Source organism: Nesoenas mayeri (genome assembly GCF_963082525.1).
Source record: "Nesoenas mayeri genome assembly, chromosome: 5".
Classification (NCBI taxonomy): Eukaryota; Metazoa; Chordata; class Aves; order Columbiformes; family Columbidae; genus Nesoenas; species Nesoenas mayeri.
In genome coordinates, this window is record NC_137548.1 from 35,759,348 (window position 1) to 35,785,237 (window position 25,890).

General features: G+C 39.0%; 1 protein-coding gene across 6 annotated transcripts in view; it reads left to right on the forward strand.

The window, feature by feature from the left end:
- Positions 1–872: 872 nt before the first annotated feature.
- GPHN (gephyrin) overlaps positions 873–25,890 on the forward strand; it is a gene marked incomplete at both ends in the record, with an annotated part of 292,255 nt that continues 267,237 nt past the window's right edge. For all 6 annotated transcript variants that reach the window (XM_080346039.1, XM_080346043.1, XM_080346040.1 and 3 more), the window contains one exon: positions 873–936. In XM_080346039.1, the coding sequence (XP_080202165.1) occupies positions 873–936 (64 nt within the window). The remainder of the gene's footprint in view (positions 937–25,890) is intronic.

Sequence of the window (25,890 nt, forward strand, 5' to 3'; positions counted from 1 at the left end):
TCAAGTAAGACAAAGATAACTGTTATGATACTAGCTTTATCTGAAGGCTGTGTAACAACAGTTTTAATCTCAGAGGTAAGGAGAGAAAGGAAGAGTGCAAAAACACTCTGCTGAGCCCTGGCGACTCAAAAGTTGTTGGGAAAATTCTGTATCTCTATTATTTCACCCTAACCAAAAGAAAGGGTGATTCCCATCATTGCTGTCTAGTTTTTCCCATTATCAGAGGTCTGAAGAATTGAATAGTTAACCCAGCGTTATCAGATGATGAAAATAACTTTGGATTCTGGGGACCAAGAGCAACTTGGCTGCGCACTCAAATCCAGCCAGACGACAGGAAGAGCTACTGATCGTGTCTTTTCACAACTGGTTTAGCCAACCTCAGTCCGCACCTCGGCTGGGCCAGGCAGTCCTGCCTTGGGGCACGGTTTGGTACCAGCTCCCTGGCTCTGGCACCAGCCCTTGCACAGCAGTGCCGTCACCTGAGGGAAGGAGCTGTTCCAGGCGAAACATGTAAAGAAAAAAGTGTTGGTATGCAGCGGTACCGAGGGGTATTCAGTGGTGCCCAGGGATGCTCAGCGGCAGTAGAGGGTGATGCTGTGCCAGGCCGGAGGTGAAGGCAGGCGGGGAGCGGCGGAGATCCAGCCGGTGCACTGGCTGGGCCGTGGGGGGCGAGGCAGCCCAGGCCGGCTCCGCGGAGCTGCCCAGCGCCCGGCCGCCCGTCGGCCGGCTTCCCGGCTCCGCCAGAGTGCCGCTCGCCTCGCCCCGCCCCTCCCGGGGTTGGCCCCGCCTCCTGGCCCCGCCTCGCTCGCTTTTTCTCCTCCCCCTTTGCGCCCCCACCGCTCCCCGTCAGTGCGGTGGCTGCGCCGGGAAACATGGCGACGGAGGGGATGATCCTGACGAACCACGACCACCAAATCCGCGTTGGAGTCCTCACAGGTAACGGGCCGCGTCCGGGGACGGCGCCGGGGGGAGGCGGAGAGAGAGGCGGGAGGCGGCCGCGGCTCGGTGCGCGCTGTCACGCTGCCCCGCGGGCTGCTCCGGTGGCCGTCTCCCGTGGTGGCGGCGGCGGCGGCGGCGGCGCTGCGCAGGGAGCCGCCGCTCCGCCGTGCGTGCGGTACCCGAGGCCTCGGGCCAGGCCCGGGGACAGGGACGTGGGGGCGGCGCTCCGGCTGCCGGCGCCGCGGCGGGGAGCGTGTGTGCGGGGCCGGGCGGCGCTGGCCGCCTCTGCCGCAGGCGGGCGAGCGAGCGGGCTGCTGGGCGCCGCAGCCCGGGGGACTGACCTGGGAATAACCCACCTGCTGGGGATGGAGCGCGGGGGTGGGCGCCTACCGAAGGGGGCGGGGGGCCGAGACGTGGCCGGGCTTCCTCCGTACGCGGCGGAGCTGTGAGTGCGAAGTCGTTCGATCGGGGAGCCTGCGGCCGGCGCAGGCTGCGGGGCAGCGGGAGCCAGGCCTGCCTTCCCCGGGCGGCGGCGGCGGGAGGCGGCCCGAGCTCCCTGCCCCGGGGGATGCCTTCGAGCGCGACTCGCGACTCGCGGCAGACACCCTTAGGATGACTCTTTCCCCTCCCCCTCCGCCTCCATGGCCTTTACTTTCGGGGGGGATACGTGTGCCTGTGTGCTTTCTGTTGGGAAGGGAAGGAGGGCATGTGTGATGCTGCTGCTCATAGCGCTTGGTTGATCCTTGAATAAACTGCTGGCACATGACACGCGATGGTTGCACAGGATGGTTCCCAGAGCCGGTAGGTGTGTTGCAGGCTCCGGGGTTTATTCGGCCTTCGGGGGGGGCTTTGCGGTTATTCCGGTGTGCCGTGGAGCTCGGTACTCCCGTGGAAGCGCCGTACGCCCAGAAATGGAGCCCCGAGCGGTTCGAGTGGATAAGGGCGTAAATACCGTTTCCAGTGAAGGAAGGGGCGAGAGATCCTAGTAACATTTTTGCGCGTCAGGCTCGGTGGCTTTTATCTGGAGCCTGGCAAGACGTGACTGTTCACGGTAAGCAGCGCTGCGAGCACGGTGCGGAGTCGGAAGGTGTTTGCAGTGAAGGGGGATGTACTCATTGGAGAGGAGGCCTGGACTTAACCCCAGAGTTATTTATTAAAACCAGCCGCATTTAACCCGAAAGTCCCCGTCTTACGCCTCCTTCGGAAACGGGTCCGTTCCCGCCGTGCTGGGGGAGCCGGTGTCCGCGGGCAGCGGCTGGGCCGCCCGGCGGGGGGACCCCGGCGGCCGGGTGGCGGGAGCCCCGGCGCGGCCTGCGCGCTTCCCTGGCCCGGGGCTGGAGGTGCCGGGGGGCAGCAGTTCTTGCCAAGCGTTTCGCTGCCTGCAAGGTTATTCTAACTGTGAACCTCTAGAAGAGCATAACATAGTACAAGTGGAAATCCTTAGCGTTGCTTTAAAATCGTAGTCATATCCTTAATAAGGACAGAGCAGGTTTGGCCAGGTACGAGAACCAGATGGGGGGAGTTTGTAGCTTTTGTTTCTGAAAGCTAGGGCACACGTGCAGCTAATTGCATACTGTTGTAAAAGTTAAAGTGAGAAGGAGGTGCCTGCTAACAGAATGCTCTTTGTGTATTTTTTACAACTTCATGCTATGTAACTTGGATTATTGTTTTATGTTGATCAGTGTGTTGTAATAAGTTGCACCTGTAAATGTTCCCAGAATGCAGTACCAGGTACATACGGTGTTAAAATAATTTAGATAATCGTTATCACAATAGATTTGGGTAATCTTTCAGAATACATAAGTTTTTATTTTGTTCTATAAATCCTGTTTGAGTGCTGTAAAACTCTTTTGATTTTGTATCATAATTTGCAATTCCATTTAGAAGAACATGTGGCTTGATTTTAATTTTTTTTTTAAGGAAAACCAGAAGGCATAAGCAAACAGAACACTTTTAGCCATTTTTCCTTTACACCTTTTTTTTTAACTGCAGGATGAAAATTTTGCAAATAATTATTTTTCCATTTTGAAAGGGGCTACCTTGGTTTTCAACAGTTTTCCGAGCCCTCTTTTGGTGTCTGTCTGTAGACATGAAATAACATTTTATATAAATGTATTTCTTTAGTGTCACGTGTTTGGCTAAACTCAAATTATTTTCACTCTGGCATTGCCTTTAATACCTGGAAGAAAGTATTTGCACTTTTGATGGTTTGTACCCCTTAGTTGTTTCTGCTCTTTCAGCTGTGGAAAGACAGCAAATTTAAAAATTCACTCTTCTGAATTTTTCTCATAGGAATTAACTAATAATTGCTTCCTGGCTGGTGTATGAAGGCATAAGTGTATGAACGGAAAGATTAGGTATGAACACTGTATTTTAGTTTAATCATGAATCTGTGATCAGAAGTTAGTTAACACAGAGAAACAAGAAATGTGGGGTAGATAAAGAAGTGAAAAGGAGGAAAAATGTCTACATTTTTGGTAAATGTTGGAGTGTACACATGCTTTGTCTGCAGTGTTGTGCATCTACGCTTTCTTACTAAAATATAAATCTTGACATGGAATTATTCTGATTGCCCCTTGCAAGCCTTTCATTTTTGGCATACCTCTAACAGAATGGTTGTTCATCAGTTACCATTGGAGTTATGATATTGAACCTGGATTAGTAAGTACAAAGTTTTGTAATGTTAAAGTTGGTTAGAAAAGTTGAATCAATATTGGGTCATCCTTCACTGGTGGTGACACTGGTAAAAGTTGTATAATCTGTGACCAACCGTGTTACGCCAGCGACTAAACCGACCCTTGACTAGAACCACCCAGAGAGTTCTGAACAATGTTGCCATGTGCACTAGCCTGATGGATAAAACAGAGACTTTGGTTGCTCTTTTATTTTGTCTTCCTCTCTGTCCTCTTTTTCTTGTTATTCTATTCTCATTTTCTGGCCAATAAGTATTTAGTATAGCTGTTTAAAACTTAATGTTCTGTTATATGTTTTCACAATATTCCTGATAAAAATTTGTCAAATTTGGAGTTGGCTAGTAAAGCTTCATTCAGCGTTTGACTGCTCTTGAGGAAGGTCTGTGAGAGTCATCACCAGACACAAACAGCTTTTTCTGTCTTTGTTCCTCTATTTTGTGTTGCTAGTTGCTTGTGGTGTGGGTGTTTTCTTTTTTAATCTCAGACTAACTTTCTTTTTGCAGTATAGTTTTACTGTATTTAGTATTGCCTAAAAGGTGGTGATATAGCTTTTCACCTTTATGAAACATTTTTACAATTAAAGGGCAGATCTGAAGTTCATAGTTGTAAAAGTTTTGTAAAACTTGTATTTGACAAACTTGGGGAACAAAATACTTAGGGTGTGGCTATTTGTTGGTCAGACTGGTTTAGAAACATAGATGCTGTTGGTTTTCAACTAAAAATTCACATGCCTCTCTCCTACTTTATAAGGTACCTTCTCAGAACATTCCTCTGAGACTCTTCATTGATAGTATGCAGATTGCAAGGTCTGTTTTCGGTGGTGATGCTCTTCATGTTCTCGACATGCATTGGAAGTTCTGGTTAACTTTCTTGTGGAGGGGCGTGGGTGGGAGGGTAAGTACTGACGTTAAGTTTGCTTGGACTTATTGTCAAATTGCCTTAATTGTCTAAATGGAAGTTGAGTAGCTTTTTGCTTGTGATATGCCTTTCTCTCAAAAACTTGATCTTGTTGGGCACTCATCTTCAAAACATAGATTCAAATTAGTAGCTTTTCCTACAAGCCTTAGTTTTCTTCCAAAAGCTTAGTTCAGCAAATGAGTTCTGGAAGTAGAGAAATGCTGTACTTCTGTTAAAGTGTTCTAGACTCTGAGCAACGTTGATTTTTTCATCTTTCTCAACTGTAAGGCTGTCATAGTGTTGAGTTTATTCATAGAAAATGGATCTCCCTCTTTGCCATTTATAGCCATAAGTCTTAACAAAAGCTTTCTGATTTTTTTTTTTTATATGCCTATAATGAAAAGATTTTTTTTGTCTAGTGAATGTGATCCATACAGTTGTCCAGTGCTGAATAGGAACCTTTATGTTTTATATTTAAAGAGGAAGAAAGTCCTCAGCAGTTTTTGTTTGTTTGTTTTCCTCCTGTTTTTTTAATGTGCAGTGTGGAACAAAAATTTGTGACTGGAATCTCAATGATAAAACAGACTCTTTTACTTACAGTGTAATTTGCTTGCTATGATAGTGTCTTTTGAACTGTAAGAATTGGAAACTCTGGTGTTAAAAGCATGTAAAGAAAGAGATCAGTTCCCAACTATACAAGAGTGTTTTAATTCATACTACTTACCTAAGAAGTGGTTATTGATTTGGAGGTTTATGTGTTCTTGTAGAGCAGGGGTGAGAAGTTTCGTCTAATCAAGTGCTTCTTGATTTGGAGTTGACTTACCCAGATACAGCAGACAGACTCTTCCGTCTTTGCCTGTGCTCCACGTCTGTAGTTCATGTTTAGCTGTACAGAGCTTATCCATTACTTTGTGCTTTCATTTACTTTTCTGGGTTTATATTTGCCCCCCTTCCTAGTGCAGCAGGAAAACTTTCTGTGCTACCTACCTTAAAAATCAGTGCTTGTGGATTTCATGTGAACTAGCTTAGTTCAGGGACAGCCTTCAGTTGGTTCGTTGGCTTCATTAACTGGACAATAGCAGAATAATCAGTCCATGCTTTGGAGAGTCTAGCATACAAAAGCCTGATACACAGACACAGAATTTCTCACCGTCAAGGATAATTTAGCTGTATCTGTCTGTTTGTTTTTTCAAGTAAGAGAGTAGAGCATCTTTGTTCAGAGGTACTTTTATATCATATTAAGATTTCACCCACAGCTTTTCTGAAAGTGCCTATCTTGAAACGTAGAACACATTAAAAACAAAGTTTGTGCAGTGCCTTTGTGAAGTGAAAGGTAAGATTTTCACTTTGCTGTTTAATTATCTGAGCTAAAAGAGTTTATTTTGAATATGTGGGAAAATATTTTTTCTTATTCTGTATGGTTGAAACACTTTTGCTGATAAGGTCTAAAACTTTTGTTTTTTTGAGATAAACAAGTATAGTTTTTGTTGTCTGCAGTTTGTGAGATTGATATTATGCAACAGGAGGACATAACTAAAAATGAGAACAAATTTCAGCTCTTGTTAGAACATTTTTAAGGTCTTGAAGTGCAGATTCTGTTCTGATACGTAGGTGAAGTATGCAAATCTTTACCTCTTGTATTGAAATGGTCTTATATTAGTAGTTTTGTGTATGACAGAATTAGTCCTGAAAGTTTGGCAGAATGCCTGAAAAAGTTGTTCCTGGAGAATAGGAGGGTAATAAACAACCATATGGGAAATGAGGAGGTAGCAGCCTTTTATATGTGGGATTTTTTTTTTTTAGATAAAAAAATAGCATAGTCTTTTCAGTTATGTTTGGTTGGTTTTTTTTAATCACAAAACAATTGAGAAAGCTAAGTTGAAGTTTACAAGGAACAGTAATTGCACAAAAATGTGCTTGGAAAAAAAGGCTTAATTAGGTGGTTATCTTTAAAAAGTCTTATTCTGCAAGTAAGAGATTTGTATGTGATATTTTGTTGTTTTGTTTTCATCCTAGTTTACTAAGTCCTATTTTATGCCTAACTTGTTTGTCAAGTGCAAAAAAAAAAAAAGGTAGCATAAACAGTCAACAATAATATTCTGTGTACATTTTTCAAAATCAAAGCAAGACTTTAGTCCATTATTACTGGGTGGATGAATGATATTAACGGTATTTTGCAAAGAATAAAATGCATTGTCTGTTCCTCATACTATGAGATAAATAACAAAACTTCCATTGTCTGACTTCAGTGATTCAGTGAATGTATGTATTAGCCAATCTGGTTTTGAGCAGTAAAGTGTTTTTTGATGTGTACCAAGACCTGAAAGAACTCACTCAATGTTAATATAGCTTCATATGCAAGCGAGTTACCTAGAACAGTAATTTGTAAGAGTTTTATAATTAATATGATATTCTTTATGTATTCAATGTACAAATTGTATTGCTAGAACAATATAATAATAGGTATTCCATGTGTATTTAGGACCACAACTACAGAAATATATGTTTCTCAGATGTACTTTTTCCTTTTCTAATTAAATTATCTCACTTATTATATAGTAGAGTGAAGAAGCAGAATGCGTGTGGGCTTTGAACTGGAATATATTTTGGGCTTTTGGGTACCTACTGTGTGGTTACGAAATTCTTAATTTTCTTCTTTGTACTATATATTGTAGGGAATTTAAAATCGACATGGAATATTTTGCATTTGGAAAATCTTTCTTGTATGTATTTTGTTGGTTTTCCTCTATATCATATGTGACTTTTGAGACCTAGAAGTGGGAAGTAGATGTTTAAGTACATGTTGTGGTTTTGTTTGTTTTGCTGCTGGTTGTGTGTGTGATGGTGTTGCTTTTTGTTTTTCCTCCCTCCTTCTCCAGCGTATACTGTGGGGGATTTTAATTCATACTGAAATCTAAGAAGTTATTCAGAGTTATTTTATGGGAAGCTGTAGGGGTGAAGAACAATATGCATTCTTCAGCAATTAAAATGAATTGCGGTGAAGTATCCTGCAGGTCTGACCCAGATGGGAGGGTTCCAGGATCTCTGCAAATGACAGAATAGGCAGATGTTGCCATCAAAAAAAATAACACCCCCTTTTCTCTTAGCAAGCTGCTTTAGTGCCCTGGGATGGGCCACTTAGGGAGGGATTGACAGAAAGGTCTGAGATTAAGTCTGTAAAGCCTTCATCCAGTAATTCTTAAAGAGACACTGAATGTGGCACTAGTTAGGAATTTGGCAAAACAATAGTCTTCCACTCTGCTATTTCTTACCCCTTCCTGAAACAATTTTCATGGGATTATGGAGACAGACCAGACTGGAAAAGAGAAGATGTTGGTGTCAGGCAGGTATCTATCCTTTTACCTAGATACTTGCAAATCTCATTTTAGGCAAGTTTGGGCGGCAGTCTGTGTTCCTGGAAGAAGAAAATTTCCAGGAATTTAAATAGGTATTAGGTGGGTTCCTGGTGACATGGTGGTTTTGTGTGCTGTACAGTAGTGACACAGAAGTGCAGGTGGTGAGAAACCAAAGGCTTACTATGTACTTTGTACTTTGTCAGGATCTTGATCTCAGAAAAACATTGGGAGAAAACAGCAAGATGCCTAAAAGTAAGTATATGTGTGGTGAGGGAAAATGCCTGTTTTTTCCAGAAAAAGGAGAAAAATCAAAGATTAAGGGTAATAGGCACATCTCATTTCTTCTTTTTTTTAGCTTCATTTCCCTTTTTAGTTGTCTGAATACTGAAAGGGAGACATTAAATAAGCCTACAGCAAATCAAGGATCCTAAAAATCAGTTTTCTTTGAAAAATAAGCTGTAAATGAAGTACACAGCAGAAAAATGTTGTGAAACATATCTTTAGAAGATAGTGCAGGTACAAAGCGTTTCTGTAGATAATACTCAGAAAGCTCCAGAGATGTTGGGAAAATGTCACAGCAGATGCTCATACGTGCGTAACTCCCTCTGGTTAAAACTTCAGCATTGCTGTTAGACTCGGATGTAATACTTTGAGGAAACTTAGAGAATATTTCAGAAGAAATGATATACAAAGTGGAGGTTTTGGGGAACGTTTTTGTCATCTCCAGGTTTTTTTCCTACTGTCATTACAATGTCCTGAAATAATTCCTTCTCAGATGGTCACTCTAATGATGTTCCTTTGCCTTAGATACATATAGTAGATCAGTGAGGTGTAACTGCCTAGCTGCTACCTTTAGCTAAATCTAAATGAAAGTGCTTCTAGATATTGTAAAATGCACTTGATGGTAGGCTTTTTTTAATGATCACTTTGATCAAACACACTGAAAAGTCTGGAGGGGCAATTTCCTTCCTTTCCAAAAACATTGCAAGGGATTCCAAACCATTCTGGACACGCAAACATTTCTTCTGGCATTTATTTAGCAAAATAAAGAGAAGAAGAATCAATTAAAAGGTATGTAGAATAAACCAGGAGACTTAAGAGGGTGCTGAGATTTTTGAGAGAAATCTTGTAACTTTTTCAGGTAAATGTGACTACAGGGTAGTGCTGTGTGGCATAATGCTCTGGACAGAAGGCAAGACATAGAGCTTCAGGAAGTTGGGAATGGTCACATTAGTAAGGTGTACACAGTTCAAGTTGGGTGTATATAAAGTGCTTCAGAATCTAATGGTGTTCTGACATCTCTTTCAGGAACATGCGGTGTCCTTACAGTAGGGAGGTAAGCTGTAAAACCTGATCTTGCTAGTTAAATTCCAGTGAGGTAAGAATTAAACTATTGCTAGTGTCTCCAACATGCAGAGGACTTTCTTATCTGAATGAGACTCAAGCTTGTTTCCTAAGCATCAAGGATCAAAATGGAAACTCTAAAGTTCATGTTAAAAGCGACTGCTGAAGAAAGCAACTGCTGAGGATTTTCCTGTGATTGTTAAGCTTCAAGGAAGGGTGCTCACCTGCCTCTTCCTATTTCTGTATTCCGAAGGGTATAACCCTAGTTTTTGCACAACCATTTCAGTACATGACTTTTCTCTTTGGCTTGGCAGTTGATCAAAGAGAATTAGTGAAAATACTAGTTGTCGTTTCACCATTGTTTTGTCAGAAAAGGGTTCAAGACTTTTTTTTTGAGTACTTTGATGAACAGAACATCCTTCTGGAAAAGGCATCTGAGGCATATTTCTGTATAGGCATTAAGCTGGGACATCATGGATTATCCTTAATATTAGAAAAATCTCTTAATTCCATGATGGCATGTCTTATATTTGGTTATTGTTATGTGTAAGATGCTGTGAGGGCTCATAAAATCAGAAAGGAGTTTTTAGATGTGAAATAGTAATCATTTCGGTATTTTGTACCAGAATAGTAGCAGCTTCTGGTACCCTCCCCAATAATTTCAGCAAGTCTTTATAGTCAGGTTATTCCTAATACCCTTTTTTTTTTTTCTCAGAACAAACGCCTGCTAAAAATGTTCTACCTGTACTTCAGCCTCTAGGAAGTAAATTCAGCTCTGCACATGAAAAATATGCAGACAAAAACCACTTTAAAATGTATCGCTGAGATCTCATTGGAATCTAGATGGTATCTAGCAATTAGGGCACATTCAAGAGCTTCCTTTATGTTTAAGATATCGTGAAAACATCAGCCTGGAGCCATTTGAGGCAATAGCAAAGTATATAATTCATTCAATGCATAAATTTAAACTTAAACCCCTAGATACTGACAGGCCAAGTAGCAGCCATTCCAGGAAAAAAAACCAGGCAGATATAAAAATTCTTTACATTTGGTTAATTAGGTGCTCTCTCAATTCTGCAATGATAAGTAGACTTTTAAAAATCTTTGCTTTTGTGCTGTGCCTACATAAGCCTTTTGACTGTAATTCAGTAAGTTATTTCATTGTGATTCCATTCAGTTTAAGTAAAATCTATATTAGGAAGTGGTACAGTGTAAGAAGTGATTTGTAGAGCAAACTGCTTAGTACTGCGGGCTCCGTGTTCACACTGGTCATGGTGTTTTGCTTCTTACTAGCTCAAAATCCATGGAGTGAACTGGTTGGGAGTGCGTTAGGCACACTCTGGGAGTACATCTTGTTTAGTTTTGTTCAAAATGTTTCCAGCATTAGTGCTTTGATCCTTCTTTGCAGTCCAGACTGGAGTATGCGGTCCATCAGGAGATTGCCTGAAAGCCACACTCTTGAAGCAAACAGAAGCACTAATATAGACACACTTTGCTTTTTCGTGCCTCCACAGGACTGTGTGTGCCTCCTACGGTTCTTGTGCGTGCCAGAGAGGTCTTCCAGTGGGCAGCACTGAGGACACTTTCCTGATAGTGGAAAGTGTCTGGAAAGAAACTGCCTGATGGACAGTTCTCCTGCATTTTGTGAGGCTGATGTGGGTGAGGGCATGTCCTTCGAATCTTCAGATACTTTGGAGAAAGTACCTAAAGAAGCATGAGGAATTCCTTTTGTTAACTAGCCTTGAAATTACTCTTAAGCTAGCCTAAAGTAAAATTCACTAGTAAGTATTTAGAATGTCCAAAACTAGCCACACAATTACAAATTTTTATAAAAGCTTTAGATGAAGAAATGACAGAAAAAGCATGTTTACAATCATACGTAATTTGAACGGGCCCTCCCTGTACCTAGCTGACTTGTCTGTTAGGAAAATACATGCAGCACTTTGTCAGGGATTTTATCTTCCTACATTCACTAGATCTCAAGCTGTGTTATTCAGGGATAATTTTCTTCTGGTGTACCATGCAGTCTGTTGTAACTGATCACTGCTTTAGAGCTCAACAGGACTCTGTCCAGGTTTCATCTTATGCCTCATGGAATTTTGGGCATGGTTCTATCATCACTGTTGCTTGTTCACTCCCGTGCTGCCATAACCTGTTGTGTGGCTGTGCAGGCAGGGAGCTGAAACAGACCTAACCTGCCAGAGAAAAGGGATCCTTTCCAGCTGAATCAGCTGTGATATCTCGTTCAGCACTGAGCTCTGCAGACTTCTGTTCCAGTAGGTGAATGATGTGCAAGGCAAGCACTTTTTTTACCTTCACTGTGAAATTTTTTAGACTCTGTTTTTTCTTTACTACCTTTTTTTTTTTTTTTTTTGAGAGATGAGTTTTCTGCAGCCTGAACAAATGGAATCAGCTCAGCGAGCGACCTCAGGAGGGCCAGCGTGAGGGACGGACTGAAATGCATAGCGGGGATAAGTGTGGGTGGGACTTCTGCTTTCTGATCACAGCTCATGCAGATGTAATCATGTGTTGGTTATGTGTAGGTCACTTGTGTTAGTTTAGAAGATGGTCTTGACACTCCTTTATCAAACTAAGTATTGTCTCTTTCCTCACAAGTGTTGCTTTGTCAGGTCAGGTATCCTCTCAGTGATATTTGCTTGCTTGTCCTGATGGACAAGCAAAGACACCCCCTTCACTGAATAACAAGCGGGAAAAAGCATTGTGAAGGAAGGGGAGGATTTGCCCGTTATAGGAAATTATTTTGAGGAGGGGGTAAGTGAAGATGTATTTTCCCATTTTGTATGTAAACTCCTTTGATTCATGCGAGTAGTGACTATATGAGTATGAAGGCTACGCCTGGCATTTATGCTTGATGAAGAGCTGAACGTTAGGTAACTAGAAAAGATAAACATTAGACTTCTGCAGTATAAAATTTGGGAAAAAGTGAACAGTACTTTATGCATTTACAGGGAAATAGGTTCTCTTTTTATTTCTGTTAATTTTTAAAATAAAACCTTCAAACATTTAGTTTTTGTAACTTACTATCTTGACTACAGTATGCCTGGCAGAACTAATTTGACTATATACATGTTATTTATAGATACACATAAACATTTTTATATTATATATCAGATAATAATTGAAAGTGATATATATGTATATGAGAGACAAATTACCATTTCTACCAGATCTCATTTGCTTTCTGTTTGAGAGACTTCTTTGACATCACTCAATCTGTCATCTTATGTACACTCAGTGTAGTTTTTCTAAGCATATCTTTACCAGTCAAATGAGCTAATATGCTAACTGAGGATGCTAACCTGATGCGTACTAAATGGCAGTTGGTACGCTATTGACTTATTTTTCTTTTGTTGGACACCTGTTAGTACACCAACTATTTAAAATATTTGCATGCTGATTTTCTAATTTCACTTTTGTCCTGCATACCTGCTTCTTGCTGACCTGAACAGAATCACTACTTTTCCCTTGAATGAACTGTTGTTCATGTGATGGAAGTAACTGGAACAACCAGTCACAGACATCAGGTAGTTGGGTAAGTCAGGCTTTGAGATTGTTGATACTTGCTTAAAAAGGGGAAGAGTTTGGGTTGAAGAAGGAGGGTAGTTTAGATACGTAATTGTTTTCAGTGGATCATGCGCATTTATTTAAGGCCTTATTACACTGAAAATCAGAAGCTTGCTGGTCCGTGCATTTGTCCTGTATTGTGTGTTTCCATGGTCTCCAGGGCTGCTAATTATGTATTGACCATGGTTTTGGCATCCAAATACTGTGCTTGGAGAGAAAGGTCAGGAGCTAAATTGAGTTTAAGTTGCAATGTAAGTACCATCTTCAGTATTAAGAAACATCTGCAGTAGAAGTGTAATTTTAAAATGGCAGAAAATACCGAAATGCTGTAGTCACTGTAAAAGCAATGCTAACATTAAAAACCACTCCTCTAGAAGAAGAAGTCAAAGATTAATAATAGAAATGGAATTTTATGGGAAGTGGGAGAAAAAGAAGGTATAGAGGAGACTGATAGCCACAGTACATAAATCAAAACCGTGTCATCAAGTACAGCTTCTAGCAAGAAACGTAGAAACTGAGGCTATATGAAGGAAAGAGGTGTAAAGGCTGTTAATGGAAAGCGAAGTGGCTAAACAGGGAAAAAAGATCTGTGTGCTTAACCGTTATACCTCTGTAGGTATTTTCAAGCATGCCATTCACTAGAAAAGTTTAACGTATCACTTAAGGATGAAATTAGGAAATTCTTTTTATGAAAAGAAGAGAGAAATAAACAAAATATACCAAATCCTTGTAATCCCAGTAGTCTCTCCCTAATCCCTCACTGAGCCTTATTCAAAGTTGAAAAATATTGACTTTTTTAGCAATTCTTTATGATAAATTTGTCTTTTATGCCGTTTTATTAATGGTGAAATTAATCCCACCTAAAGAAGTTATTCTGTTCATGAGCTCTTATTTATTCCAGCAAAATTGTTCATATATATGTGTGTGCATATATATATATATGGCAAATGAAATGTGAACTGATTCAGGTGGCAGTATTTTGCTAAGCTGGTTTTCAATCCATTTCTCAGTTTACTAGGAATAAATGCTTGTACCCACACAGTAGAGATGGGAACAGCCAGTAGAAGGAAAGTAAGGTTTTTCTTTTGGTAATAATACATAAGAAAAACTGGTCTTTGGCCAAGGCATTAGTACACAGTGTTCTTAGGGAATATGCTGTTGCCAGGCCCTCCTAACTTGTTTTACTACTTCAGTGCACTTTTATCAAACTGTCCTGTGAGGAGCAGGGAGTTGGACTTGGTGATCCTTATGGGTCTTCCCTTGAGATATTCTGTGGTTCTATTCTGTGATTCAACTGGAAAAATCAGAAGTTAAAAAGACTAAATGGATATGATCACATCTGGTACCCTTGTGTACCTCCTGTTGTCCACTGATTGCAGTTTGAGAGTCAGGGACCAGGGGCTACATACAGTGGCCCAGAACTCAATTGCCTTCCATTCACTTAATCATACTCAAAGAAGCATAAGTTGTTTGTTTGTGGAATATTTCTCTTTTTTTGGGATACTAAGTGATTGACTTCCTGGTTTTGAAGTGATTGTGCTACTTTTAGTGATGTCTGATTGATCTGTGAATCTGCTCCTACTTTACTAATGTCTTCTTTCATGAGAACAGTATATTCTGTTTACGTTAATTACTTTTCTGTATTAACCTGTATAGAACTATTGAGTATTCAGAGGTTTCAGAGTTGAATTATGGCTTCTATAACAACCAATACAAAAAAGACAAGTTTTGAAAGAAGGAAGCGGGAAAGTGCTCCCAAGATTTTCAGCAGTTCCTCTTTGCCTTCACCTCCTCATAATTGAACAGAATGCTTGAGCACAGAACTTTCTTAATGCTTGCAAGAGAATAAAGCATTAAAAAGCCTCAAACTTAGCTCTTCTTTAAAAACAATGGAAAATAAAGAAGGGCAACAGATTTCTTTGCTGTCATCTTCTTCCATATCTGACTTTTCATCTTTGCATTTGGTTTAAATTGTGCTGGCTAAATACTGGAAATGGCTTTTCAGTGTTATTCTGCTATTTTTGTATTGAAAGTACTCTTCAGTTACTGTTATTTCTGTTCTTGTGTAAGTCTTGTTCTTTGTGAATAGACAAAGACATACTTTCTTTGGAACTGACAGTAATATCTTTAGTTGCCTGTAACGTGACACAGTATACTGAATTTTTTCTTAGCAGTGTTGTTTATTTTAAAAAGTTTTTTTCTTCCTCTGGGTGTACATGCCTTTATACAGAGTGCGATCAAAAATATATCTTATTCAGATTATTCTCGATGTTAGGTGGAAAAGTCAACCTCTTGAATGCAACTAGATTGAGAGTTTTCTTACAGAATGTCTACTAAATGTCAAGTGTTCATTTTCTTGGAACTGCTTTGAGTTGACATCTTCTGAAATCTTAGGATTTCATTATCGGGTCAATATTCATGAGTACCTTTGTTTTCTTATATCTATATATATTTTTTTAATCTGACAGATGACAAGGCATCTCTTCCACTTTGCCTCATGTTCGTGAATGACTTCTCAGGCACCTTGATGAAATACTTTTATTTCCCCCGCTCCATTGTTCCTTTTTTAGTATAGATGTGAGAAGAGTGTTTTCTATATATAACTGCTTGTAAATATTATCATTTTTGACCATGGTGTTAATATTGATTCTTTCAAGGCTTCAGGTTTTTTTTTTCCCTATGATTCTTTCATTTTGCAGCCAGTGAACTTTCAAGTAGCCTGTTGTCCAAGAGGATCTATCTGGAGTATGAACTGCTTTAATGCAGTGCAAAGGGAGTCAGTGAAAGAAATCTCTGAGGTGACTGTGTTGGCCTGACCCTGTCTGGCATGTCACTCCCCATCCAGACACTTTCTCATGGCCTCCAAGTGGAACGAGAGAGAGAATTAGAAACACAAAACTGAGGAAACTTGCGATTGAGGTAAAGACAGTTTAAGAATTGAAACAAAGCTGTGTGTGCCTTACTGACATCAAGATAGGCAACATCCACTGCTATCCCCCTGCCAAGCCAGTCTTTCCCTATAGAAAGTACTTTTTGTTTTGTTTATGTTAGTCAGACAGGTAGATAAGTGCAGTTTGCCTTTGTATGGGGCCTTCTGCCAGACAAAAAGGACCTATAAGAGATTGTATAGCTTGTTCCACTAATATTTGCCCCCTTTCTTCACGAATACAGGCATTTTAAAGGTCAACGCAAAGAAACAATGTTCCACTGTATGTCTTTACCACAGATTCTGGTACTAGGATGAGGAAAGATTTATCTATAGTCTGTTCACATTGTTGGCTAATTGTTTTCCTACAATTGGTGAACAGCGTTTTTACTCCTCACGTGTTAGCTTTTTATAACTGCTTAGCAGCCTTTGAAGATTCATCTCCTTTTCTTGTCCCTTCAATAGAATCAGAAATGGAAATTCAGCCTCCATACTTTCAAGGAGTTTCCTTTACAGGAAAAAGTATACATTTTAGCTGTCTTAATTACATTTAACTCCATATAATACATCTGTAATATTCCTCTGGGTTGTTACACAGCTGTCTAATGTCAATGTACTGTGCCCTGATGATGCATCTTAAGATACAGGCTTAGTTTTTAACCATGCTATCTGAATGTAATTGAAGAAAATCCTTTTGTTGGCTGTCTAGGTGAGATCATTTGAGTAAGGAAGTGGTTTAAAGATGTTAAAAGCTCATAGTTCTGCACAGTTTGTCACTGTTCTGTGATTTATTCTATATTGGTTGTAATTTCAGATATTGAATTGTGACTGATAGCATTTTTTGCTGTGTAAATCTGTATGAAGTTATTTCTGCCAGAGTACATTGTTTTTATTTATACATGTCGCAGATTTATTTTATGGAAGTACTTTGCAAAATCTCATGTAAAAAAAGAAATCTTGAAACTTATATGCCAGATAGGCTACATAGTAAAAAAAAAAAAAAAAAAAAAAGCTTTTTTAAGTGTTTGAGGACAAGAACTGATACTAAGCTGATATGCAAGATTCTTGAATAAACTTGGAATCTTACATTAGCTTCTATTCACTCTCATAGTGAATAGTAGCTTTAGCTACTCCAGCATGACTTTTAAAACAAGTAAAACATGCTTGTTTTAAATAAATATTTTTATAACAGTCCCTGCATCAAGGGCCTACAGGTAATTTTAAAAACAAAATGTAGCAGTTGAGTGTTTATCTTAGAACACACAAGTAATTTCATTTCACTTCAGGGTTTTTTGTTGTTGTTGAAAGAAAATGAGTGATATTTCAGGATATTTCTGTGTTTGAATATTGTTTCTTACTAAGCTTTTTCACATTAAGTAACCAGGATCAGGTGTCTCCAAAGCTCTGCCCATGTAATGCTTTCTTTTCATTCTCTTCAGTTGCTTAGTTTTTTAACAGGATACTTTAGTATAGACTTGGTTGGCTGAGTAGCTAAAAATCTGCGGAAATAGTTTCTGTTCTGTAGTAAACGAAGGTAAACATCAGTTCTTGAGTCTATTCAAATTAGCTAATTCAGAGAAGTACAATTCTGTATATTCAAAGTATGTAATGTGTATTTCTGTTGTATACCTTGCTGTAACAGTCAAGAGGCTTTTGATTTTCCTCATGGAGTCTGTCATGATCATTGTCACCAAAGTTTTACCTTTCTGGATGAGGGCTAAAGTGCAGTCACTAAACTAAAGGACAGACTTGCAGTAAAAATAGTTTTTGAAGAGTAATAACAATGTATTTCTTTAAATACAGCGGTTTGTAAACCTCTTAATTTACTGAGGCACTGATAATCCACTGGAAATGGCATACATGGAGTGATATATTTTGCCGTTGTCTTACATCTGAGGTTTTACATCTGATTGCATCCCTCCTTTTTCTAGGGAATAAAAATTTGAGATGAGAAATTGAAAATGTAAAGCACCACTAGTGGTTTTAACTTAATGCATTTGGAAACATCTAACAGTTGCTAAGAGAATGAACAAATACTTCACAGTTAATCTATCATATTGGTCAACCTATATGAACATTACCTTTCATGTCTATTTTAAAGGTGGACTGAAGAATTTTGAATGTAGTTTGGATGGAGGGAAACAATAGTATGTGATCCAAAAGATGCAAGCTGGAGAAAAAAAAGGCTGCAGTTGACACAAGGAGGAGGTTGGTGTTAACATACAGTGTGATGATGGATGTCAGGGGCAGGGGAAGGTGTTGAGTAATTGTTTTAAGCTTGTGAGGTGGTTTTACTAGCATTTGTGTGCTCCAGAGAGCAGGGAATATTCTGTTGATGAAGTTCTGCAAGTACTTGTTTGGGGATATTATGGTTACAGTGAATAGCTGCATTAAAAGTAGAAGCAGCTTTAAATATTCTTTAAAATGGAATGCATTGCCTTTATTATCTCTGTGGAGCAATGTTATTAAGAGCTACATCACTAGACATATACTTCTGAAATTAAAAAGGCTAAAGAGATGCCCAAATTCGAAAAAGTCTTGTATTTCTGAAGAGAGATATAAATAGTCAATCAAACAAGTCTCTGTAACACTTCATAGGCTAGATCCAAAAAGAGACATAAATGTGGTGATGCTTCAGTATCTTAAAATTAGCAGTTTGGACCATGCAGTGGGAGGGAAGAGAGCAGGGTTCAAATCTTTTCATTTTGAATGATTGCTGCTATTTTTTTTTTCTTTTTCCCCTGTTAGAGGGCAAGTAACAAAACAGGAATAGTCCACGGAGCAGGGGCTAGAAGGTGGGTCTTCTCACAGTTGAGTGCTCCAGCTATTAAGCTACAGTGTGGGCCTTGTTGCTGATTGTCTGGATACCATAGCATTTTAATTCTTAGCTGTGTAGTTACCTAGCTTTAGCAGGTAGGATACTAGTCACTGTCCAGCCTTTTAGTTTCTTAATTAAAGCACTCTTCTGGGAAATAAATGAGTGTTTGAATCCCCATGGGCTAGCAGGGAATTGAACCCAAGCTCCTTGCTTCTGTGGAATTTGCTGTAAACCAGTATGGATCCACAGGAGAAGTTCTGGTTTGGTCCCCCAAGCTGTTTGTAGACCCTTGCTCAGCAGCTCCTTGCAGTGCTCTGACATGGCATCTGCTGCTGTTCCTGCACAGGGTGCGTGTGCTGCCCCACGTGCAGCCGCCCTGTTACCTTGTAGGTGAGCCTCTTAACCTGTCTTGGTGGAGCTTTAGTCTTCTATGAAGTTTCCACTATAAGATATATTATCTCTATTGCTGGGGAAACAGTGTGGTGTTTGTTGGACTGCTTTGTATAGGACTTGAGAGCTTAAATTTCACTTGTATGCAAAAATGCATGTGTTGCATGCTGCCATGGATTCAGAAGCCATGCAACTGAGGAGAAAATACCAGGAATGTTTATGAAGTATTTGAATAACGTAACAGTAGGAGCACTGGGTTTTGTTGCCATTTAAATGAAAATATCTTAGCATTCAGAGAGTTCTGGGATCACCCAGCCTGGCAGCTTTCTTAGTATACTTGAAGAGATGAAGTTGCTGGACAATCAGGTTTTTCTTTCAGGTGTTTAAGTTAAGTAATAACAAATGTTTTTTGAAAGAAAAGAAAAATAACCACCTGTTTTACTTTGGGAAGTTTTGCTTCCATGGTTTCTCTGATGTAGTCTTACTCCATATCTTCCCGTAACAAAAATGATTTGTGTAGGCTTTAAGAAGATTGTAACAAGCAGGAAAAAAATTTTGGAATGGCTCTCCTTAGCCTTCTTCCACAAACCCTTATCTACATGCCATATGATTAAAAGAAGACAACAGATATAACATATGAAGTCTGTTGTCCTCATCTCAGCTTTTTGCTTTGCTTGATAAATAAATCCTTGGTATAATTCACTGCATTTTAAAATTAGTTACACTTGCTATTTTTGCTGTTATAATTTTGTATCTTTTTTTTTTTTTGGTAGTAGTAGAGCTTCTATGTAAAATTGAAATTGAAATTACTCCAAGTGATTGGTGTCAAGCTTTTTTAATTTGTTCTTGAAAAGGTACACTGTGAATTTGATTGTTTGTGGGATTTCTTTTAATCTGCTAAGGAACACAGTCATGAAAAACATAGGAAGTGCCTGTGACCTTGACCATATCTGAGCTAGCAGGTGCCTTGAGAATAAGACGGTGCCGCATCATAATTTGCTCATGAGGTACAGCATCATGATGGCATGTGCTCCCACTCAGAATCTATTCTAAGAAATGACCGAAGCACTTTCTTAATCTTGTGCTCAAAAATACTGGATTAGAGTGAAGAAAGTCTACAAAGTAATGATGTTCTGGAGATCAAGAGAGAACTGATGGAAGAGGACTACGATTCTATGATTAGAAGTAATTATTTAATCCATATAGTAAAATAACTTAGTATAACAAAGCCCAGCATAATCTCTGTTTTTTGTATTTGTCTATACATCTGTCCATAGAACAGATTTGTACAACTGAAGAAATACTAAAGAATTCTCAAAGAGATATGTGGCTCACTTTGTTAGGGCAGAACTTTCCAAGACTGCTGTAAGTTTAGCACTGTAATGGCTGTTAGAATTTGCAGCATGTGTTTTAGGAATTTCTCATCAAATCTTCTGAATAGCAGAGCATCTGATCTCTTTGACAAACGTTCCCATTGTGACACTGGCTTCAGTTTGTCAAGAAAATGTAGTTCATTTCAGGCACAATGATCGTAAGGGGCAAGTCTGAAGATGATGAGCTTTCAGTATGCTGTAAATACTGACCTATGCTGGACAACTCTGTAGTTCGTCAGAATGTAATGGTCCTGAAAGTTTTTAAAGATACTCCTTGCAATTACTGTTGTTTGACTTGACCTGAATAAGGTGAGTACAGATTTTCATACAGATTAGCTGTATTTTAACTCAAGAGATAAACCACTCAGCTACATCCACTGTGAATTGAGTGCAGAAAACCTTTTGTTACAGCTTTATATTGTGCTTGAGAAACAGGACAGCTGTGCACTACCATGATACAGATTAGTACTAATACAGGAAGAAAAGCTTAGTACTAGGTCAAATATCACAGAATCACAGAATCGACTGGTTTGGAAAAGAACTCGGAGATCATCGAGTCCAACCCTTGGTCCAACTCCAGTCCATTTACTAGATCATGGCACTTAGTGCCATGCACTTAGTCCAGTCTCAGCTGAAAAACCTCCAGGGATGGTGAGTCCACCACCTCCCTGGGCAGGCCATTCCAATGCCTGACCACTCACTCTGTAAAGAATTTCTTTCGAATATCCAGCCTAAATTTCCCCTGGCAAATATTATAAGTTATAGGCCATAACATTTTCTGGTAAACTACAGTATTTTTGCTTCCTTTCTGTGCTGCTTTTCCTACAAGCTTGCCATTCTCTGAATGAAACTAATTCCAGTGTGCTATTAACATATCATCATTTCTTCAGTGGCTTGTGGGAATAATCAGAATTTGGGAAATGGAGCATAGAAGGGATTGACTTCACCTAGCTTGCTTATTTTTACATTAACAAAGTGTATGTAAGAAGTCTTTAGGTCTCTGCAGTCTTCTGTTACGAAATAAGGTCACTGTGTTTAATGAATGAATGTAGTGAATATGTGTGTAGTTAGAATCACATGTTTAGAGAATTTAAAAGACTACTACCCCAAAGTATCTGAATTATCCAGCCTTTAACCTATGCAAATGACTGATTTTGAGAAACACAGAAACTTCCTAAAGAAGGTTGACCTATAGAACAATGTTATGTTTTAAAGGTTTAATTAATAGGGATCTGCTGTGGGTAAAACTGAGGTCTTTCTCTGGTTGGAAGTTGATATGCCAGTTTTGCAAAGCATGCTGTTCTGTACATGAAGATCATAAAATAATACAACCATCCTTCTGTAAGTACTAGAATTCTACGGTTTACAGAGAAGGAATATTTTTGGCAAGGTTCTTCCAGCAGCAGGCTTGGCATGTTAATAATTCTGGTGGAGGTAGCATCCTGGTTCAAATCCAATCAAGGAATTCAAAATTACTCAGAAGATGCTGTTGCTCATGGGTCTCCAAGTAGTGCGGCATTTTGGTGATGTTTATTTTTGTGGCAGATAGCCTATAGGATAATTCTTGGGGTTCCGTTGAAAGATGCAATGTACACACAATACTTCACAGAGGAAAAACAAAAAAGAAAAGCACGAAGAGAAACATTTCTTTCATAGAAAGAATTTTGTGTAATCTGAACACAAATGAAAGCATATTTGAGATAATATTTTTGAAGAAAAACTACAGGTGAAATAAATTGTTTTTCTTAATATGCTCAATACAGATTTTCGTTCTGTTAAGCAATTAATCCATTAAGGTTTACTTGAGGGATGGAAATGTAATTGCTTTGGTCTTCAGTACCAGTGTAGCTTGAGGAACTTTGCTTGTTGACTGTCTCTGTGTGGGGATACATTTCTGTAGCTCAGATTCAGCATTGTGGGATGGACAGTGGTGTGAAATGGGACCTGTCTGAACTGGCGAGTCCTTTTGACGTCAACTCATTAATGTGTGCTGCTGGTTGATTTGGTTGCCTGAAGTGGGAGTGAACGCTAATGTTTGTCTGATTCCGTGGCATCTCCATCAAACTGTGCCCTGTTTAGTCTGCTTTATATCAGAGTTTCTTATTTTTGTCTGTGTTTCTGAATTTGTTTTGTAGTAGTTATATTACTGTCACTTTTTTGGTGAATGCTCTGTATAGAAGATTAAATAATCTTTTTTTTGAAGTTAATTATTGGTTTAGGAGATATAAAGCTTAAAAATCCCGGAGGTGAGTTGCATATTACATTAATGCTTTTTAGTTTCAGTCAGTTAAAATTTGTGCTATTGGCATTAGCAATCATGTAGTGAAATATTCCAGAACGGTTTCATTTTTAATTAAAGGCATTTATAATTTGTTTGGAAAAATGTTCTAATATGTTTTTTGAAATGCTCAGCTAATTCAGAAATGCTCAATCAGCTGTGTTGTGGTAGCAGTACAGGCTACTTTGCTGATTGTCAGGAAAAAAGTGTAAATCAACAACAGATCTATGTAAGTTAACATATCTCTATAGCTATGTTATGTGTGTGTGTGTTTTGTCGTTGTATTTTTCTGGCGGTTTTGTTTTTGTTTTTTGTTAGTTTTTGGGTTTATGTTTTTGTTTGGTTTTGGGTTTTTTTGTTTTGACTTTTTTTTTTGTTTGTTGTTGCTGTTCCCCCAAGTGTTTTGCTTAATTTCTAGCTTTTCAGAGTCTTAAGTTATATGAAGCACACAGGCATCTTCTAGCATCATATTTCTATACTGATATCAAATGGTGGTAAGTCAATGCTGTTATATTTACACTTTTTTTTTAATGTGATAGAGAATATTGATTTCTGACAAGTGTGCTTCTCATTGGAAAAAAATTTGAGTATGCATGTCAACTTGCTGGTTCTGTTTCCGCAAATATTCATGTTTTCCAGCCTGCCATTTGTAAAGTGTATCATATAAATAATCTTCTCATTGGGAGGTCCTGGAGTGGTTTAACGGCCACGTGACACATGTTTTATTTCTCTACTTAGGCTAGAAAAATAAAACTAGTATCCAGGGGCGGGGAACATCTATTTTTTCCTGAACATTTATTTTTTCCTTTCTCAGTGTTCAGTAGGAAGATGTAATTACCATGCTGTCTCAGACCGGAATCCATACAGTGTAATATCATGTTGGAATAGGCGTTAAGATTAGTTACTTAGTATTTTTATTTTTCCCTTTCTTGCATGTTAGTTTAACTTCTTATTGAAACACAAACAAGACATATTTTTTTCAGGATTTCTTTAGTCAAATCCAGCAGTTCTTTGATAGCCTTTAATGTGGTGTTTCTTCATCACCTTTAATTAGAAAATATCACTTAAGTGATATTTGTAAAGAAACTTGTAGTATTTACATTTTTTTTTCTATAGTGTTTAACCTGGAAGTTAGGAAATGCTTCAGCATGTATATTATGTACAAAGCTCTACAAACAGGTTGTTTCGATTATGCATGATGTTGCATTGAAAGTTTTTGTTCTGATAAAACTGCACAAATATTTATTGATAAGAATTTTACATTAGTATTTAGATGTTACATTTATAGTTGGATATTATTTAACTTTTATGGTCATGATTTCATTTTCTGATGTTTCAAAGGTAATGTTTTAATCAATTAGAAGGCCTTAAATGTATATACTTATGCTCACATTTAAAAGATAAAATCTTGCTTGCTAGCAGCATGTCTTCCTTTTTCAGTTTGTGTTACCTATCGCAAAGAGTTGTATGCAATCAGGAACTGTTTTTTTGTGCTTTTTGTTATTTTCAGTCAAATCTGATAGAGGGATAGCGGTATTGAAAATTTTGAGTGCCTATAAGACATCTTGCTTGTTATAAGAAATGCTCACAGAGGAAGAGGCTTCTGTATGAGTTCATCCCTTCTTAGGCAGCAGCTAATTCTGCTAAATATACCTGGAAGTGATGCTTTATTTGTTCCATCACTCATGGAAGTTCTGTTTAGTGAGTGAGCAGAACTGAATGTAGAAACACAAATGATTCAAATACGTTTTTTTTTTTTTCATTTGTTCTTTTCCTTGTTGTTTCTTGTTAGGACGTAATTTAAGCTATTTAAATATTTTTTTTATAACTTACTTGTTGGCACTGGCCAGTACAAAGACTTCATAGTTACTAGCAGTTCACCTCCCAGGAAAGTATTCTTCTGTAGTACAGTAAATTGGTGCAGGGTGCAAGTGTGCACATGCAATTTTTTGTATAGGTTTGCTGCCTTTCTTGATAGTAATGCTATACCCCTCTCAGTCCCACTGAGCTCTTGATCTCTGTGGCACATATTCTGTCAATGAGGTTTTTGGAACAGGACGTGGAGCTGCAGGACACTTTGCTGTCCAAAGAGACATGACTGAGACTGAATGCATTTCATTGGTTTGCAATATAGAATGAGAAATGGAAATGGGCTGTAAATAAAGAGACATTGCACCATGAACCAAGAGGCAACCAGGTCTCTGCAAAAGTGGCAAGATTTAACTTTTTCTTTTTTTAATAAAAAGACTCCTATTAAAAATTTCATCCAGTTTTCAAGCACAAGGCAGCTGAAAGAAAACACGCTTTTTTTTTTCTCCAAAACTGAATGTCAGGTTGGATGTATGGTTTTGCAGTTAAGGATTTTAAACCACATTGTGGGATTGCATGCTCTTATTATTTTAAGGAAATCTACTGAGCAAATACGTAATTATACTCTGTTCCAGCTCTTGTCTCTCCTCGCATAATTATTCATGAGTTTTTTTCTTGAAGTTGTCTAAATATGGAACTGACAATTTTCCCCTCCCAATATGTTGTACTTTAAAACCTTAAAGACAAAATAGTGACTCAAGTTTTGTCTGACTTTCTTAATTTACTGTTCTTGTTACTATGACAAACACACAGTTTTTAATTTTGTAACTAACACTCTTAATTTATTTTCCATACAATGTCCATGGTAAAAAATCAGGTAGAGACTGAATGGCAGCTGGCAGATGTCAAAAGGTTGCTTACTATTCAATTCATAATGCCATATTTGCTGTAGATGATGTTCTAAAAATCCCCTTTGCATTGTAAAAAGTGTTAGACTTTTCATAACATTAGACAGGTGTGATAATGTTTTCTACTTTATTGTGAAGTTATATCAATACCTTGCTTTTATTTTGCCTTTCTTCACAGAATCACAGAATGTCAGGGATTGGAAGGGACCTCAAAAGATCATCTAGTCCAATCCCCCTGCCAGAGCAGGAAGACTTAGATGAGGCTACACAGGAATGTGTCCAGGCGGGTTTTGAATGTCTCCAGAGTAGGAGACTCCACAACCTCCCTGGGCAGCCTGTTCCAGTGCTCTGTCACTCTCACTGAGAAGTTTCTTCTCAAATTTAAGTGGAACCTCTTGTGTTCCAGTTTGAACCCCTTACCCCTTGTCCTACCATTGGTTGTCACCAAGAAGAGCCTGGCTCCATCCTTGTGACACTCACCCTTTATATATTTGTAAACATTAGTGAGGTCACCTCTCAGTCTCCTCTTGTCCAGGCTAAAAAGCCCCAGCTCTCTCAGCCTTTCCTCATAAGG